The sequence below is a fragment of the Hydractinia symbiolongicarpus genome, chromosome 6 (assembly GCF_029227915.1).
Source record: "Hydractinia symbiolongicarpus strain clone_291-10 chromosome 6, HSymV2.1, whole genome shotgun sequence".
In the NCBI taxonomy this organism is placed as follows: domain Eukaryota; kingdom Metazoa; phylum Cnidaria; class Hydrozoa; order Anthoathecata; family Hydractiniidae; genus Hydractinia; species Hydractinia symbiolongicarpus.
This window is the reverse complement of record NC_079880.1, coordinates 10344588-10363906: the sequence shown is the minus strand read 5'-3', so window position 1 is coordinate 10363906 and position 19319 is coordinate 10344588. Positions and strand designations below refer to the sequence as shown.

The window sequence follows — 19319 nt, the reverse complement described above, 5'->3', positions numbered from 1 at the left end:
TGAGCCGAACAACTTTTATTTTACATTTTCGAGAAAGTGCATACACTGAGACGTTGAAAAAAAAATAGCACACACGGTTTCATGTTTGATCAATGTTACATCGGTTAACGTACACGTAAACAATAAATATGTAAATACAAGCGATAGCGCGTTACACGCGGTTTACACGAGGTTAACAGCAACGTTTCTTACATTTGAAAATGCTCCGACGATACTTTACAATGCCGAATAAAAACAACCACGGGTTTACAATGGCGGGAAAAAAACGTAAACAAAACACAGCCTTGGCAGCCGATCTTTCTGCATCGTTATAGACGAGTGGAGGTACGGCGAGCGAAAATACAGTCATCACTTCACTCGGAAAAACACTGGTGATAAATAAAATTGAAGCAGCAAACGAAATGTAGAAGAGATTGCGTGTGTATTTAAACCACTTAATCGAGAAAGCCAACTTCTGAAACTCGTTCTCCTGCTTCCACTTCGTGTCGGGAATTTTTCCCTTCCACAATGGCGCATTACTTGTTATCTTCTCAATAGTGATTTCATTCGTGAAGATTTGCACGGAAACATTGGAGGAGCCTTCCTCTTGTTGAATCGATGAGATCGAGTTTTCCCGTTGGTAAATTTGATTCATTTCCAGATTCATTTCTTCCGATTCAGTGAACTTTAAATAATTCGGTTCAGAACTATCGTTTGTTTCAGCTACAACCTTCGAGAAACTTTGATACTTTGCCCGAACTTTTTTCGTTCCAATATACTCGTGCATGAACGATATTATCTTCCAGGATTTTACATTAAAATATATAAAAACAACCAAAGGAACGATGAATTGAAAGGCGACGCGAACTAGGCGAAATATGCGCGAAGCAACTTCGTTCCAGTCCTCCACACAGACCTTTTGCATTTTTCCACCAATATTTCTCTTAGTAAGCACATTAACTCCAAAATACGGCATTGTCATGACAACAGCTGATAAAAACACGAGAACGAGGCTCCACACCATGTGACGAAGAACACGCTCATCTCCTTTCAATTTCTCCGCCAAAGAGGCGACTAACACACACAACAACAGTGCCTCGCAAATGTCACACACTGAATGGAGCGGTACGAATCCTTGGCAACCAACCGCACCATGTTGGTAGGCCTCACCAAACCATATACTATTTACGAATGGAATTCCAATTACAACCACGAGCAACTGGACAACTGATAAACAGAGAAAGAATTTATCAACAGATGTTTTGGGTTTATTGATCACTTGGTATAAGATGAAAGTGACGTTCCCTAGAATGCCCAATACAAAGATGATAGCCAACGTAATATTATATCCAGCGTTGTCCGGAAACATTGTCTTTCTAAAAAGAGGATGAAATCACATTTAATATCAATTTCACGAGTATCACGATTTAAAGCTACATATGAAAATCAGGAAAGCAGGAATTAAACGACTTAGGCTAGATTAAACACCGCGAACGTTTCGGCGAGTGAGAGTTGCAGTGAGCGGTAACAATATCTAACTCGAAAAAATAGGAAGAGAAGATACATTTCGCAAAAAAAACTTAAAGTTTTGATACAAGAAGCCTAAATAAAACTCCGGGACGATCGGTTTATTGCACATGTGGGAGTGGGCGTGGTATTTTAATTTTTGTTAGCTGAAAAATAAAAAGTGTAATAAATAAAAATATAATTAAAAAAATGATAATAGTATATAGCCTACCTGCTTTTCACTGCACTGTATAAACGATTAAAAATATCGAAGAAAAACAGCTCTCATGTATGACTGGTTTAACTCATTCAAAAGTTGATTATGGCTCACCATTCGTTGAAAACATAACAAAGTTTGTTTTGATTGGTCAAGAATAAACAGAGTATATAAACATCTACTGGTTTGTTTGTTTACATTGAACGCTAGCGAGGTGGTATGAAAAAATTGAGGCTGCGATAAAAAAGCCAGGTGCGATTTGAATAATTAGAATATTACTTTCACGTTAATTTAAATAAACTAACTTTAAACCCCATGGAAAAATCCACTTTGTGCAACAAAAACAAATAACAGAGCTATTCAAAAACAATAAAAATAAAATAGTTTTTCAGAATATCGTATTCAAACCAACGTATCGATCACAGACGTCATCAGGATGTTTAGAAATTTTTTTTGTCCATGCAAACAAAACCGAAGAAAGAATTATTTGCAACATTGAATTTTTTGCAGGATATCGCTATAATACCCGTACTTTGTTCAAAATGACGATCCACGAAACAGCGATGTACGGGATACGGGCGAAAATCTGAGGACAAGCAGACCCGTAGATTTTTCCACGGGTTAACAACAAGTCGCTAAAAAAATAATCGTTGGCTGTCTGTAAAACCGGGTTATGCTAAGGGATCGCCTCAAAATGTTCGTACGTAAATAGCATAATTCGTATAAAAAACTTCGTATTATTTATTAAATCTTTCGTATCATTTTATTTTTAATACGAACTTTTTCATCATCAAAATTTTAAAGTCCGTATTAAAGTTCGTATCATTTCAAAGAAGTTCGTATGAGAAGTTGCTTATATGAAGTTCGTTTATTAGAATTTATTATAATTTATTATAATTCAAGCTACAAATAACAACTATGATACGGTTTTAATAATTTTGCTACGGCGGGAGAATCCCTGTTAAATTTTCCAAAAGTAGACGACTACTTGCGTATATTCTTAGGGGATACCGCACAGTTTCAGGAAAAAAGGTTTTAGCTAACCGTTCAGGAAGTTTGAGAATCCTTGTTTTTCTTTAAATTTTGAAGCAAAATCAGTAACCAAGGCTCAAAAATCTTTACATTTTTACCGTTTGTATAATGGCTGATTCGCAGCTTGTTGTCTAAAGGTGAGGTTACCCTACAATAGCAGTCAGAATCTTTGTCAAAAAACAACAAATATATATCTCGTTCCTGCGTAAGTTAGGGTAAAAATTATATTGAAGATAGGATTTGAAAGTGTGGCATCATGACACCCTTCCTAGAAATTCCAGATAAACATGCAGGAATAGAATAACTAATAATTTCTCCAATGGTCCTGTTATCGGTCCTAACTATAATCACATAATATTGATCACAAACATTACCACGAGATGAGAAGAATGATTGCAACTTATGACAACACTTCACAAAATATCGAGACAAAATAGAAAATTTGAAAGTTTGTCACCACATTATATAGGCTACTTCTATACAAAATTAGCGAAACTGAAAGTTTAGAGCAGATAGGTTATTTGGTTGGACTCTTAAAAAGTGCCAACTACTGCTGACGTCAGCATCTCTTCTCACTACTTTTCTAACATTTCAATCAGCAGTTTGTATTCTTAACACACTTAGATAGAAAACTGTGTACTTGAATTTAACTTGTCTTTATCCAGTGGACATCTGTTCGTCGTCAATAAGGCTGATGATCAGCCTCGATATTTCAACTTTTTTTAGGCCTGGTTACTAAGACAACTTGCGCCATATTCAAAATCTTACTCATTTCGATTGGTTTCTATTATTAGATTATTTACTACCTAAAAGAACAAAAAATGCATACAGGGTGAAGTTTTCAACACAGTAACATCGCTTTAGAGCGTCTCAAATCAAAGATACAAGTCAGTATTTGGAAATTTTATACAGTTGAATGTTAACTGATAGAGGTATGACACACCTAAATTGATAGTTTAGGAAGTCTGAACAAGTTTTTAAATAAAGTTAAAAAAAACCCCGTCTCTATGAGTATAGAAGGAAAGAAACATGCTGATAACTTCCCAACTTAATTCGAAATCATAGAAAGAAATAATACATTCGAATCAATGATTTTCGAATAATATCGAATTCTATCTGCAGAACTACACCTACATTTAAAAAACACACAGCTTGTGGGTTTTTATATGTATATATAACCTCATTATAGCCATCTTAAGAATACATGAAACACCTCTTACCCATGTTAAGAGTACTGTCTGTAAGTCCAACACTGCGGAATAAAAGTATACATTCTTTGGAAGGCTAGATATATTTTGCATCAAACATTGTTATTTTTGTCATAAAATAAAAAAATGGAAAGACGTAAAAAGTTATTGAAGACCTTTTTTAAGTTGCCGACTGTTGAGCCTAACAGGTACAAGCATTTAAAGCTTATTGTATAATAAACCGCACTATTTAAATCTACTCCAATTGAACGTTACCAAAAAGTTGCTTTCCGTGCTTCTTTGTTGAACTTTTTGACCTTCACATCGTGGTAAAATCTTAACAGTTCATATGTAAGAAGAAAACAGACACCGTTTGAGAGTTCAGTATCCCAAAACATTAATACTTTAATTTTGTCTCGTATTTATAAATGCTTGTACCTTTCAGCCTAAAACGTAAAGATGTGCATCGAGCAAAAATCGTTTTGGAGATAAGGAAGTTTAAACTTTATAAATGTATTAAATTTTATAGAAGAGAACTAGGAAATAATTGTTTGTTAGTATATATTCCCCCTTTTTCATTTTTTTTAATTTAAATAAATATTCTATGAATTAGCTATAAGCTATAAAATTTTAAAGGGTTTCGAAATGACGTACTAGTTCTAAATTTTATGACTAACGTAAAATTCAGTCAAAGCGGTTAAAAAGTCCGTTTTAATGGCGAAGAGCAGATTACGGTTTCACGTAGGGTCTCATTACTATATTAAAAAAATCGTTTAGAGGAAAACTTTGACATATTTGATTCAAATAAATCCCATTTCATTATTATCTACGATTTTTTTTAACTTGTACTAAATAGTGAAGTTAGAGCTGTATTAAAACTTTAACCTACTCAGCTTTTTGTGTACGCCACAAATTGAATATGAAGAACAATTCGCAACCCTACTGGTTGCAAAACTCACATGATCCCACAATGCAAATGGTTGCAAAACTCACATGATCCCACAATGCAAAGCAGAATCAGATCATATGTAAACACGAAAGAATATAAAAATAAAAATATTTTGGATATGATCACACAAATAAAAGTACATATATTTTACATCTGATGATAAACTATCCGATAAAAACAGTACGAGCAATATATAACTTCAATTAAACGCTAGGGAGGAGGGAGAAAAACGCACAAAGGGAGACCAATGAATATTGAAGAGAAAAAATTAAAACCTACGTAATCCACTACTATTTCCAAAGACGCAAAATTCTTAATAAAACATACATAATGTTAAAATCCTAATCATTCCATTAGAAAAGATTTTTAAGAATCTTCAGCTACACTTATGCCACTTAAAATCTATAAAAGAAAGCTTGGGAGTGCAAAGCAAGCGAAAAGCGCCACAGATCTGCGTGAAGCGCCACAGATTTGCAGCAAGGCTCACAGGTCCAGTCGTAAATGAAAGGAGAAGCAAAAACTTCGTGCAAAGCAAGCGAAAAGCGCCATAGATCCGCGAAAAGCGCCACAGATCCAGCCGTAAATGAAAAAAAAGCAAAAACTTCACGCAAAATATACGCACACATATATATGATATATTTTATGAAAATTATTCCCTTCCCCATTGTTTGTACCGACCTCGATTTTGCCAGACATCTTGCTCATCTTCAACTCTCGTTGGGTTCATATTTCTCGAAGTAAAAACACCCTCCCCCACTGTAGTTTTATTATCATGGTCCCTCACCTCTCCCTCTTCTAGATCATCCGACGGCTTTCTTCCACCACTAGATATATTTCTGTTAAATCTCGTGCCTGGACTAATTTTTGCATCCTGCGAAAAATCTTTATGAAGTCTCTCTCTAGGAGGTATAAGTCTCTCCTCCTTTTGTGACGGTCGATATTTGTATTCGTTGTAGTCGTCTTTTCTATAATTATCTCGGTATGGCTTTCGGTCGGAATATTTCCGATCTCTGTCCCTTCTGTCAAATTCACCTCTGCCTCGTTTCGAACGGCCTCGATCTGAGTACTTGTATCGTGTTTCGTTTCTATTTTCGTTTCTATGATCGTATTTCTCAAAACCTTTCATACCTTCCAAAAGCGAACGTGGTTGTGATTCACAAGGTGCTAAACCTTTTTGACTCAGCGCTTCGTTAAGTCCCATATTATTAGCCTGTGGCTGCACGCTTTTCGCAACATCAGGTTCCTGCATCGAATGCGGCGGAAATGAAGGCATCATCGGTTGAAATTGGTTTCTATCTGGAGGTTGCATCGGCAGTGCCGGCGTAAACCCAGGAGCCTGCATGGGTGGTTGAAATGGTGCACCACTATTGAAAGGAAACGGTGGTCTCGGGCCGCTCATTTCATGTGGATTTGGGAATGCATTTTGATTTTGAGGTGGAAATGTGTTAACACTTTGCGAAAAGTTAGCCACTGTGGGTGAAAAGGGTGGCATATTGGGATTGTTGAAATTTACTGCGCCATTATTTAACCCAGGTGGAAAGTTTTGAGATGGAGCGGATGGGTGCAAATCGGTGGCATTGTTCCCATGTACACCTTGATAAAATGGGGGAAGAGGTTGCTGCTGGTTTGGCGGTATCGCAAACCCGGGTGGTCGTGGCAATGAATCTTGGTATCGTGGTTGCATTGGAATATCAGACTGCAATGACCTTTCAAAATTCATTCTATTTTGGAAAGGCTCATTTACATTAGCGTTGTTAACAACTTCCCTTCCACCAAACTGATTCTCCATTGGATGAGGCGGTCCTTGCTGGTCAGTGTGGAAGGGTCTTATTATTCCATCAGGATGAAATGGCCTCTGTTGGTCCGGATGAAAAGCGCCTGGTGATTCCGCATGAAACTGTCTTTGCTGGCCTGGATGTTGTGGTTCAGGATAGTATGGACGAGACTGATCCTGATTTAGTAATCTTTGCGAATCAGTATTCATAGGCCTTGGTTGATTAACATTAAAATTAGTCACATGGCCAGGTGGACCATACCTTTTATTTGGGTAAGCGTCTCGACTTGGTGAATCAAAATTTGGAGGTAGCTGCCTATGGTCAACAGAATGAGTTGCATCTAAGGAATGTCTATTTCCCCCTTCGTACGAGGGGTTATCTCTAGGTGGAGAACGCTGCATTCGATGACGTCCTCCATCACGTGGAGAAGAGCACTGCATTCGATGTCGTCTCTCCTCAGAATAATCTCTGTACGTGTTTTTTTCAGGATGATACATTGGATGTCTCGTGTGCTCATACACAGGAGAAGAGCCTCTCCTCGAGTGTGGTGGCAATGAAGGCTCTCCCCTGGTTTGATCAAATGACGGAGACGTTGCACTCTTTCTCATATCTTTGTACGGTGAAGAAAGTCTGGGATCGCGTCTAGTAGCATCGTAATGCGGCGAGGTATTCCGAGGATCTCTGACCGTTTCATGAGGAGGTGACAGAGGAGTGTTTGATATACTTCCACCTGCTGGGACTGCTCCTGTTAGGCTAATAGGTTTGGGCGGTAATGGCGGAAATGGTACGCCCGGCGGAAGCTTGATGTTTGGAGGTATCGGTACTTTCGGGATAGATCCAGGTAGCGGGAGTGGCAGACCTCCAAATACTGATGTAGTTGGTAAAGGAATAACAGGTAGTTCTGGCATTTTACTTTCTGCACGGTTCTTTACGATGTCCAATTGAAACTAAAAAACAATTTAATACAACAAGCTTTCGTTACTGTACATGAATCCTTAAAAGTGTTTTTCCGTTAGATTATAAAATAACTTCGGCGAATCTTACACTGTGGGTATAATGTATAAATATATCTTACACTGTGGGTATAATGTATAAATATATCTTACACTGTAGGTATAATGATATCTTACACTGTAGGAATAATGTATAAATATATCTTACACTGTAGGTATAATGTATAAATATATCTTACACTGTAGGAATATTTTTTGTATGGTTTTCATTTCTTTCAGAAAAATGACGAAAAGTCAGATCATACTATCCTTAAAAATTGTAGAAAAGAACTTGTCCAAGAGGCTATAGAACGTTTTGTAAATTTACAGAATGACTTGTTAATTTACAGAGCACAAGACTCACCTTCGGTGGTTGCACTGACACTTGTATGTCTTCAATTAAATTCATGACGTAGTCATCATCTGACGCTGGACGTGTACTTGTCGTCACTATTGCCGCTGCCGACGTAACGACCGCATCAGGTTTTCCATACGACACTGAGTCTGTACCCCCCAAAAGTGGAATTTCGTTTTTATCAGCTATAGGTTCTTCCGGTCTAGGGCTAGCAGGCGGACTCTCTTCTGTTACTTGTGAGTCAATCTCACCGAGACTACTTCCATCCTTGTTTTCTTCACTAACGTTTTTATCTTTGGGCACATCGTCCTCGTTCGTCATGGTCGCAGGGTCAGGCATGATAACAACATCAGATTCTTGTTGTGCAGATGTACCCACTTCCAGTTGTAGTCTATAAATCTCTTCTTGTTGTTCTTTCAGCTTTTTCAGTTGTTCCATTTCCAGCTTTTTATTCTCTTCTTCGTTGACGCTGAAGTCTTGCTCCTAGGAAAGAAACTCGGAAAACGTCAAAACTTATGACATCCTGTTGACAGAAGACATTTTTAAAACAAAAAACTTTGACATTATTAAACGTTGTGTACCAAAAGTTAAAAAACAAAACAAAAACAGTCAAGCGTGAAAATCTAAAAAACAACAACACAACGCACTCCCTCACACTAGACTTCAAATTATGAAACTTACAGTTTTCTTCACGGGGGAGGGGTCCTTCTCTTGCAAGTTTTTTAAGACGGTAGCGGGATCGATATCTTTTGTTAAACTATTTACAGGATGCTCAGGATCACCGACACGATTTTTAAATATAATGTCAATGAGTTTTTTCTGAGCTTCAATTTCAACTCTTTCCTTATCTAATTCCTTTTCCTAAAATAATATTAGTTGTTAAAATAGCCTTCAGCCTACGGAATATTATACTAGCGTTTAAAAATAGACGAGACGTTTGCTCGAAGTATTAGTATTATTAGTTAGTTCCAAGAAAAAATTGTTGTTAACCACCAAAAAAAACAAACAAACAGAACGATTTTTGGACACAATAGCAACAGACCTTTTTTCTCTCCTTTTTCTTCTTCTTTTTCTTAGGTACCATTTCCGGTGATGAATCAGCACTCACTGTATCGCTATGCTTCTTTTTAGCAGACTTTACTCGCACAATGATCCCAAGAAGCATATGAGGACGAGGCTTTGGTAAGCCTGAAAAAAGATCACAACAAATCTATTTGACAGTGATAGTAAATGTTCAAGTCGGCTATTACAGTCGCAGAGTCAGATATGTGAAGCATAGCACCTAAAGCCGAATCTCCACTGTACGATATTCGCGATGATTTTTGTGACGAAAAGTAGAAACCAATTCAACTTTTTGTCATGACAAAAATCACAACCAATCAAATTCGAGTATTGATGAAGATCGTCGTAAAAATTGTCCCATGGAGATTCGCCTTAATACGCCAAATCTTTATCGCAATAAAGATGGTAGCGTTTCTGGAATTTGTAATGGTTGTTAAAAAACAATGTCAGTCCAGAAAGACTTAGCTACCAGAATACAAACGTTTTGTCAGGGAAAAAAATCTAATATGCATGCTTGAAGCTGTAGCGAAGAACGTTACGTTTACTTCAACCTAGCTTTCTCGTTGAAATTCATACGCAGATGACTTAAACGGATTCAAACTCCAGCTAATCTTACCTGGCAAAGGTGTCAGTTCTGGCGGTATAGGATCATGTGAGGCGAGTGGAAGTATATACATATCTTTCACGCCAGAGTAGCAATTCCCAACCACCCCAATGCGTTGTCTTGTGTAGAAGTAAGTATAAAGCTTAATGTAGCCTTGTTTTTCTTCGTTTGAAGACATCTCAAATCGTATGACGTCAATAAACTATATATACACACAGTTGAATAAAAAACAGACGTGAAATAGCAATTGGTCAGATTATAGGCTTTTACTCATATATAGGATATCAAAGTTTCTACGGAAAGTTTGCTAACTCATTTATTGGACTTTTAAGACTCTAAGCACCCACAATTCTGTGACATTTCTTCAACATTACCTTGCTACAATAACCTCGATTACTTTGTTGAAATAGCCTCGGTTATTTCGCTACAATAATAAGCTTGATTATTTTGCTGCAACAACTCGATTACCTTAGCACAATAACCTCGATTACCTTGTTCTGATTTTTTCTTCCTTCTTTCATTTGCGACAAATATTCCCACACTTGACCCGGTGGAATGCGACCACACACATGAACTGTATCTGGCAATATTTCCATCAAGTTTTCACAAGTACCCGAAACAGCATACGCCGTGCAAACAAATTTCGCTACTTTTTGCATCATAACAAATCCACGCCAAACAGATGGTTGTTTGCGCGCGGAGGGTGGCGGCGCAATAATTGATACTGGATTTGGCGAGGATGGAGAGAGAGCAGATGTGTCTGGTGATGGTGGACTCCTATAATAAACATTTAGTTTTTACAAGAAGAATTAATGTCCAATTGTTTTAACACACCAAAGACTAAGAAATTAAATGTAAATACATCAAAATCCGGTTCGTACTGTCACTTAACCAGGAGAGGTATATTCTCGACCTACATCGCTCAGTAAAGACTTACAATCACTTAAGCAAACCCCTTTGCTAATTTTTGCTCATAATATTTTTGATGCAAACGGAATAAAGAAAAATCATCTTATTACCTTCTTACTTCTTTTTTTTACTAACAATAATAATAATATTAAATTTTTACAAAATTGTTTTCCATCATTAGAACAGACCGAACAACACTTTTTTAAAAAATTTTAAAAAAAATTGAACATGGCCTTTTCTTGCTTTTTCCTTACGGGTAGAAAACTGACAAAAAATTGTCCTGAATTTTTAAAGGATTCCTGATTATTTGTGTCAAAAGTAAATCGGTTAAGTTTTTCCAGGCTTCATAGGAACCCTGTCAACTGTTTTTGTATTGTTCGAATATTATCAGAAATTATAAACGTCAAGCTTACACAATTAGCATGTCCTCATCTGTAGGTGATGGAACAGATGACTCTGCAAAAGCTTCAACTCTATAAAAACATAAAAATAGTTTTATTCAATCACTTATTTCTGAAACAAAGCAACTGTCCTCTTATGTGACGTGATATCTTTATAAATTCTAATTTTACAAACATGTTTATTTCAATAATAATTTCAAGGTCTTATACAGCGTATAGTAACTTAAAAACAAAATAACATGTTTTTATTACATTAATTACTATCTATACACAGATTTGTCTGAATTGACCCTTTTCAACGCATTATAAGTTGATTACAACACAAAAAAAAGGTGCAAACTATCATATTATTGCAAGAGACAAAACGAATTAAAAGATATAAAAGTATCATGACACAACATATCAACACTTATAGGCATATGTAACCACATGTTACCATTGCTCATGATATATAAAAGAACGGCAAGTTCTAGAAAATTAGACTCTCCACAGAATCAGATGTCCTTAAGAATGTGAATGTGAATATTTGCCAGCAGGTGACAAAAAAAATGCCACCATGGCAAAAAGAACACTGTATATTTTTTGTTGATAACAATTACTCACATCGTTGTTGAGACACCAGTAGTTTGAGATTCCCCAGGTGGCATCATCTTGCCGGTACATATTTTACAGTTCGAATCAAACAGATGGTGTGCATGCTCCTCCGTAGTGTCTTTCAATAAGTCGTTCATTTCATTGGTTGCAGATGAGGTGGATGATAATCGACGATCTGGAGCAAAATCTGCTTTTATCTATGGAAAACGACATTTTAGTAATACAACTGGTAAAAACAAATGATCACTTTTTCGTAAGTTCTTAAGGGTGGATATTAAGATTTTAAATGTAAAAAGATGTTAAAACCTAAACAAAAGCTAATCAACTAGCTAGGTCGAAAAAATCTTGTAAACTTTAAACAGTGCAATCATTAACTAAAGCTTCAATAAGAAACAAACTGCTAATAGAAACAGAATGTGGTTTTACCTCCAGTGTTTCTAGATTTTCATCACCTTCGATTTCAACTTCTCCCTGACAAAAAGAAAACCCATAGCCATAAGAAAATTATCAGAGGTTTTACTCTGGCAACAGTAGATATAAAATTTTTATTGTTTCAAAATAATTCATCTCTACTATAATGATTATTGCTAGTTTTTGAGCTAAAGGTAGTAGCTGCAAGTAGCAAGGTAATATACAAGTAATATACTGTGGATTTTCTACAGTTTTACAACTACATTATTCTAGTAGTGGAAAATCCTTGTGATCTCACAATAAAAGATGACTTCCACATCAGTTAAATTCAACTTTACATACCTTGTGGGTTTTCTTTATACTTGGATGTTTTTGTAACTCTGCTTCTTCCAACTCACGTTTCTTAATCATCTCAATGTTCTAAAAAGATGAGATTTTGTCACAATTTCATTGCCATTGCATTGAAGAACTTTTTGAGGCAAACAAACACAACACCGTACTGAAAGGTAATATACTCCATACTCATAACCTTAGACTCTCTGCCAGAATCTTAGTTTCTACATTACTAATATTTCCCTCCAAAGCTATAAATTGAAATTGGTTGTATAATTGTAGGGTTTTTTTTCCTGATGTTTTTTTTTTCAACGTAAACCTTACTTGCAACAAATTAAACTACTTTAAAATACAGATTGCGTATGTGCTTCAACGTTACAATACAAGTGACATTGGTTGCATTAATTATGCGTTTTCCCTCATATTTTGGTGGTATGTTTAGTGCCCATACACGTTCAAATTACATGCTCAAATAACCACAGACACCTTAATCAAATCTAGAGAGCTATTCATAACTCACAGACTTATTGCAGATTGTTCATCTTGTTATTTATGGAGAACCAGGCAAGGTTTAAATTCTCCCCAAATGTTTTAAAGGATATCAAATGTTTATATCTATTTATATCTATATGTATCTTGCCCCGATAAGTTTAAAAGAAGTTTAAAACCTTACATGTTTACTTTCTTGTTCCCTCCACCGTGCAAGTTCAGGGGTGGCTAACTGCTCTGGTGTCATGTGCACCAATTTGTGTGGAGATATTTCTCCTGAGACAACTCGTTTATACAGGATCTAAAAATACAATAAAGAGACAAACTAAATACATGATAATGCTAAAACAATTCTCTACACCGATTAGATAATGCCCATGCGTATCATGTAAAATAACTTTTTCATAGGAGAATATACACACCAATAAGTTTGCTTGGTAAAAAATGGAAGAAGATTAATAACCAATAAAAAAAACTTCTGGATTTTACAATTACAAAGAGAATAATAGCTCTCTTTAATATTTGTCTATAATCTATCAGCTTGTGTTTGATTAAAGACTAACTGAAGATCAACAATTGGCAAGTCCTGTCTTTTTTTGGTTTTCTTAAGCAAGGATGCTGAAGTAAAAAAAAATTCTAATTAAAATTGTTACCTTATTCTGCATATCCTTCAAGTTGAATATCAAACTGCGATATTTTGTTTTATATTTCTGCCCAGTTTCACCAAATAATTTGAGCAGCTCTGTTTCAATCTTTTTGCAAAGTTTACCAACAGCTTCAATGTTTATTGCTGTTTCGGTTGATTTACATCTTAAAATGAGAATATCTTTCAGAGATTTACGAACGTTGTTACGAACTACTTCATCTTGATCTCGTTTATAACCTTTTACTTCTGTGGGCTGCTTGCCTAGAAATTTAAAACTCTTACTCAATAAAACTTCTTTTTTGTTTAACACCAAGACAGCGAAATTAACATAATCAAACATGGTGTAACGCTGGTACTTATAATCAAAAATCATGGACCTCAGGATGTGCTACCGCTAGATTGTAACTTTTTTAATGAAATGAAATGAATTTCCAATAAATTGGAAAAAATATAATGTAAGATCATCCTCTGAAATTGTGGCTACATTGTGGTTTAATCGATCGCAAGCCTTTTGCAAGCCTAAATTAGCAGAGGTTTAGTGACTAGTGACTATTTTTTAACAACAATTATCAAGAATACAAAAGGTACACTGCTGATGTACAAAAGGAATAAAAGGAAGGATATCCCAAAGACCTTTGATAGCCAGAAAGAAGGTGAAGTAGGTAATGCATGGTCATTAAACCTGCTTCTTCAGTCATCGCTACAACACTATCACCTCTCTACCATGGCAACTACTAACCCCATGCATCCTCAAAACAAATGTTTTTATTTTAAATTTGTTCAGAATAACGAACTAAAAGTTACCTGACCTCCCATTGTGAAAAATCTCTGAAGCCTGAGGATGCTTAATAACAAACTAAACAAACTAAATAAATTTTAAACCAAAATTTTGTTGCTCAAATAAATCTTAACCTGGTTTTAACACTTCATAAGTAGGATGTTCCTCTAGCCACGAAAATAAATATTTTTTCGTTGGTGCCATAACACCAGCTACAATTTTCCCAGTTGTTTTTTCAAAAACAGCTATACGTTCTTGTGTTGTTTCCATTACACGGTCTGTAGACGATGTTGCAGGACTGATTATAGTGCTTCCTTTGGAATGCTAAAAATCGTTTTACCACAAAAAATATTATTTATTATCATGTTAATAACACACAGTAAGAGGAAGAGCTGATAATACAAGTTTTATTATTAACTGTTAGAAATTAAAATTGAAAGGTTCCACTCTATCGTTGATTCATACTTATAACGATAAACTAAATTCCACAAAACGTCGATTTAATATGTTTAAGTTGTTTAGTTACAATGCAAAAAATGCAAATAAGACTACTGCATACCTCAGTTTTAGGATCTGGTGACTTCACAGTCAAGATACTTTTTTTGCGTTCGTCCTCCAACAGTTTTATAGTTTCATTCGCATATCTACAGGACATTAAATTTTCTTAAAACTTACAGTTTTTATTTGGCATTTGTCCGACTAAAGTGTTCACATTAGACAGAACATCATGCAAAGTACACACATGCAAATTAAAAGATAAGAAATTTATAAAACATTTATGATAAATGTATATTGTATGACTTGATTTTTTTGAGTTTAAGGTTTGAAACATGCTTTTAACACTCTTTAGTACTTACTTATAAATACATTCCCTGCTACAATATATAGAACCTTTCATAGCTGGTCGATTACATTCGCTTCTTCTACACTCCTTAACTATCTCAGTGGTCTTCGTCCCACCAGTGCGTACCTGAACATTAAATAATTTTAAATGAATAAAATAGCTGTCAACAACAATAAAATGGAGAAGTGGTAAAAAATAAGATTTTTAAGCCTATTTGTTATCTAAAAGTAAAACTGATAGATAAAACCTATGATAGATGATGAGGAGATTATGTCCACCTTAGCTTTTGCCAATGCTTTCAACTCTTCCTGCCGCTTTCTCTTTGCCTCATCATCATGACCTGCAGAATCTCGTCGGTCTGAATATCTTTTGCGATGAAGTTTTTCATGTTTTTCAGGCTTTTCATCTTTTTTTGTTGGAATGTGATCAAATGTAAATCCTGGAATTTCAACTTTAACCTTTTCCACAGAATCTCTTCGTTTACTTTTTTCATTAGGTTGTTTCGATTTAACAGGTGTGGACTTTTTATCATCTGCCAATGATTCATTTTGAAGAGAAGATTCCTGTCCTTCTTCTTTTATATTGTTTTCTTTAACTTCTGCCGCAGACAGAGACAATGGACGGTCTTTCAGTGATTTTGCAAGATTGCTTTTCATACTGTCAAGGGAGAGGCTGCGAGCTTTTGTCAGGGAAGTTGGATCTATTTGCTTAGAGACTGTCTTTTTCAATGGACTGTTCAAAGGAGATTTTATTGGAACTTGATTTTGGTCTGGCGGATTTGCAACATTTTCTATAAAAATTAACATCTACATAATGATTCTGTCATTTCATATTTAATTTTTACTACATCAACTAATATTTCAAACCAACAAAGAATGATTTAGCGTTTGAAAAATGTCCTGGTCGAAATAACCAGAATAATTTTACCCATGGAAATTGTGCTTAAACATCTTTATTTTGGTGTTACATTTTAAAGGAAAAATGTTAACATTAAAACCAATTGTCTAGATATATTGATACTACATTTCAATGTGTAAACGCTGAACCTTAGCTCAGCATAAAAGGTCAATTTAAAAAGCAGGGGATTTAGAACAGTATTCTAAATCCCTTGCTTTTTTCATTGGCTTTCTTTATATTATTTTTCCCTGATTTTTTTTTATGATTAAATACTCACAAGACTGAAATTCCTTAAATAAATATTTAAACAAGCTAGTGCTTTAACAAAGCATTAAAATTAAAAAGTAAAAAAAACAAAAATTCTCTGATTTGATTAAAACCCTGTGGATATTGTACAAAAAATGAAAAGCCTTTTTGTGCGAATAGTTTCTTGCGTGAATAGTCTCTGCACAAAATGTCTATTATACACACCTTGCTGGTGCTGGTTCACGTATATATATATGGGATAGCCACATGCGTTTTACAGGCCCGCCCAGCTGCTTCACAAAAAATTTCAAAAACTGGTTTTGCTCAGATCAGTAGCAAGACCAAAGTACTGCCTTTTAAAAAGAAAAATGGAGTGTAAAAGCGCTAGTAAGGTATATTATTACATGCGCTAATAAGGTATATTATTCGGCCTTTAAAAGTCAATAATTATTTCAAAAAAACCCTTCACAATTTTCCTAATTCCGAGATTGTTGGTCTTCTAATGGGCAACTAATGCAACACAAAATTATCCAAACACAGTTTTGTGTCATTGCGCACCTACTTAGAATGTGCCCAATGCAATTGCGACACATCTAATGCTTGCAATCCTTTCTTTTGCTAAACTAAAGTCAACAGCCAAGTGGGTTGCCTACGGGGTCCAGTGCGTTTTTGTTCTTGAGTTATGGTCAATTGAATTTAGAATAAAAGTTGTGTCAAAATCAACCTTTTTGACAAATGGACCACACCACCAGGGTTAAATAAACAATGTATACAACCATACTTTTACACTGGTTACAGCACCATTCTTCTCCAGTTTTTTCCATTTCTCGACCTTTCGCCATTGAGATACCGACGCAATCTCCATGAAACCATTCCTCACACGTGTCACAGCATATCATAAATCTGCACAAAAACGTAGAAGATGAAATCTTTATTCAAGTTTTGTTTTTTATGTTTCACAAAACTTCTTCTACTAGAAGAAATAAAGAGCATTTTGTTTATCCTTTAGAATCGTGCCAAAATTTTAAAACCTACTGAAGCTTTTTCTTTTAATAATATAAATGCTTGGAGAGAAGCTAGATAGACTTTTAATACTAAAACAGTATGTACTATTTAGAACAGGTTCTTAATTCAAACATTAAGCAAACCACACACTGTAATCATACGCACCGGTTGCTGTGAGGTTTTTTGCAAAAGCACCACAGCTTATCTGGATCATCATCCGGATCAAAATCTGAATCCTCATCATCTTCAACCTCTCCATCATCGTGTATGCTCCCCTCTTCAGATTCTTCCTCTTCTTCTTCTTGGCTATCAGTAGCATTTTTCTTTTCATTTTCTAACAAGAAATATTATATTTTAAAGAGAGTTTGAGGTGATGATGAATTTATGTTGACTTCAACAAAATCTATTATAGAATTACCCCTTCCCAAAATGACTTATACATTTGTTTACGTCCAGGGGTTAATCCAAACTAATTTAACATTGCTAAATCAGTTTTGGAGATATTTTGATACTACTTTGATTCAACATGTTAGAACATTTATTGTATTATGCTTGATATCTAGTTTAATAGGCTGTTTTTAAACATGAATTTTTTTTTTCACAATTATACTGAAAATTCTTCTTAATCTAGATAAGTAGGAGAAGGGGTTCTAAAAAAGGGGGTGGGTTGGTTTTTATTTTTTGAACAATAGAAGAGGGTTAAATGAAAATGGGTGATAAAGTTTCCACCAAATTGATGTTGTCTCATCATTTGAGTATCATCATTAGTTTCACAAGAGTCTATCAATAAAGTTTTTAGTAAGCAACCCACCTTCCAACTCAACTATGTTTGGATGCTCTTCTTCAACTTCTTCCTCGGTCTCTTTCTCACTATTTTTGTCACCTCCTCTGTGTGCTGACTAAAACATAACAGATTATCATGTGCTTATATAAATATATAAAGATAACAATGCTGTCCAAGAATGAATGATATGCGATATAAAGTTGTGTGTTTGTATAGTAATGTATAGTCTTACATTAGAGGGTGTGTCACTTCCATTGCCACTAGTTTTGTCTTTTGATCCTTTTGATTTTGACTTTGCAGCATTTTTCTTTACTAGTGGTGATTTCTAGAAATGAAACTAATGTATAAAATGAGCAATTGACAACCTAATTGATAACAAAATCATTGTCTCATTTTTTTGCAGGTGGTATCAAATAACAGATGCAGTTAGTTGTATAAGTTTTGGCAGGGACGTTTGTGTGAAAGACATGGTTTGGTCAAACACGTTTTTAAGTTTTACATAACTAAAAGCTAAACAAATTCTAATTTTTTTTATATACAAGATACTGAAAATTATTTTAAAGTTTCAGCTGTGTACAATAGTGGCAATGAATTAACGAATTTGTAAAAAAAACTATTTTTCGCAACAACAGGATTATTGCTGACATCATCATAATTTTATTTCTCAAATATTCCTTTTGCATAGTTTTATAGATTAAGTGTTGCAGGTTGTTTATTAAAATTTAGATTCAATGAAAATAATTAAAAATATTTTTGGATGTATTGCTCAGAACCTAATGATTTCCAGAGCTGCAATCTATAAAAAGCTTTTATGCATCAATAAAAAACTAAATTTTCCTACCTTTTTAGGCTCAGGTTTCTTTTTTGCTTTTTCTTTTCCTGGTTTCTTTGGTTCTTCCTTTTTGGTTTCAACTTTTTTTGTTTCCCCTCTTTTCTTAGGAGCTCCAGGGGTTTCTTTTTTATTTAGTACAGCTTGTCTTTTGGGACGACCTTCTTCTTTAGGTTGCTGTGGTGTGCGACGTGCAAGAGCAGGAGCCATTCCTCTTTTTTTCTTCTTTTTGTTTACATTGTAATGGCAGAGTTATGAATTTTTACTAAATATAAAAGTTTAGAAAAAAAGCATTTGTTTACCCAAATTATATATAATTATATATATACTAGGAGTTAGTTATTGTTATTGTTATTTTTTTATTTCAATAATATTTTTACAGGTTCTAAATATCAGTTAAAAATAAACTGTTCTTCCTATGAAGTCCTGTTTGTTAATAAATATCAAAAGTTAAAAAAATTATATATTATATGTACATTATAAACGCAGTTAAAT

General features: G+C 34.8%; 2 protein-coding genes across 2 annotated transcripts; both read right to left on the bottom strand.

The window, feature by feature from the left end:
- On the bottom strand, window positions 1–4812 carry LOC130646964 (uncharacterized). The gene is made up of 2 exons (XM_057452648.1): window positions 1718–4812; window positions 1–1355 (listed from the first exon to the last, which is right to left on the bottom strand). The coding sequence occupies exon 2, from the start codon at window positions 1346–1348 to the stop codon at window positions 173–175; it is 1176 nt and encodes a 391-aa protein (XP_057308631.1). The 5' UTR covers window positions 1349–1355; window positions 1718–4812; the 3' UTR covers window positions 1–172.
- A 154-nt stretch (window positions 4813–4966) lies between these two features.
- On the bottom strand, window positions 4967–19114 carry LOC130646955 (death-inducer obliterator 1-like). The gene is made up of 21 exons (XM_057452635.1): window positions 18837–19114; window positions 18228–18320; window positions 18023–18110; window positions 17377–17545; window positions 16988–17109; window positions 15342–15853; window positions 15077–15189; window positions 14779–14863; window positions 14354–14543; window positions 13449–13702; window positions 12980–13096; window positions 12316–12393; window positions 11989–12033; window positions 11572–11759; window positions 10981–11040; window positions 10150–10435; window positions 9671–9860; window positions 9035–9180; window positions 8674–8853; window positions 8002–8475; window positions 4967–7592 (listed from the first exon to the last, which is right to left on the bottom strand). Exons 1-21 carry the CDS (start codon window positions 19032–19034, stop codon window positions 5520–5522), a joined length of 5661 nt encoding a protein of 1886 aa, XP_057308618.1. The 5' UTR covers window positions 19035–19114; the 3' UTR covers window positions 4967–5519.
- Between the last annotated feature and the right edge of the window lie 205 nt (window positions 19115–19319).

Coding starts and splice junctions, on each gene's coding strand:
- LOC130646964 (XM_057452648.1), bottom strand. CDS start 1,348: ATGTTTCCGGACAACGCTGGATATAATATTACGTTGGCTATCATCTTT.
- LOC130646955 (XM_057452635.1), bottom strand. CDS start 19,034: ATGGCTCCTGCTCTTGCACGTCGCACACCACAGCAACCTAAAGAAGAA. Junction 9,861..10,149: donor GAAGAAAAAATCAGAACAAG/GTAATCGAGGTT, acceptor GTGTATATATAG/TTTATTGACGTCATACGATT. Junction 8,476..8,673: donor CCTCCCCCGTGAAGAAAACT/GTAAGTTTCATA, acceptor TTTCTTTCCTAG/GAGCAAGACTTCAGCGTCAA.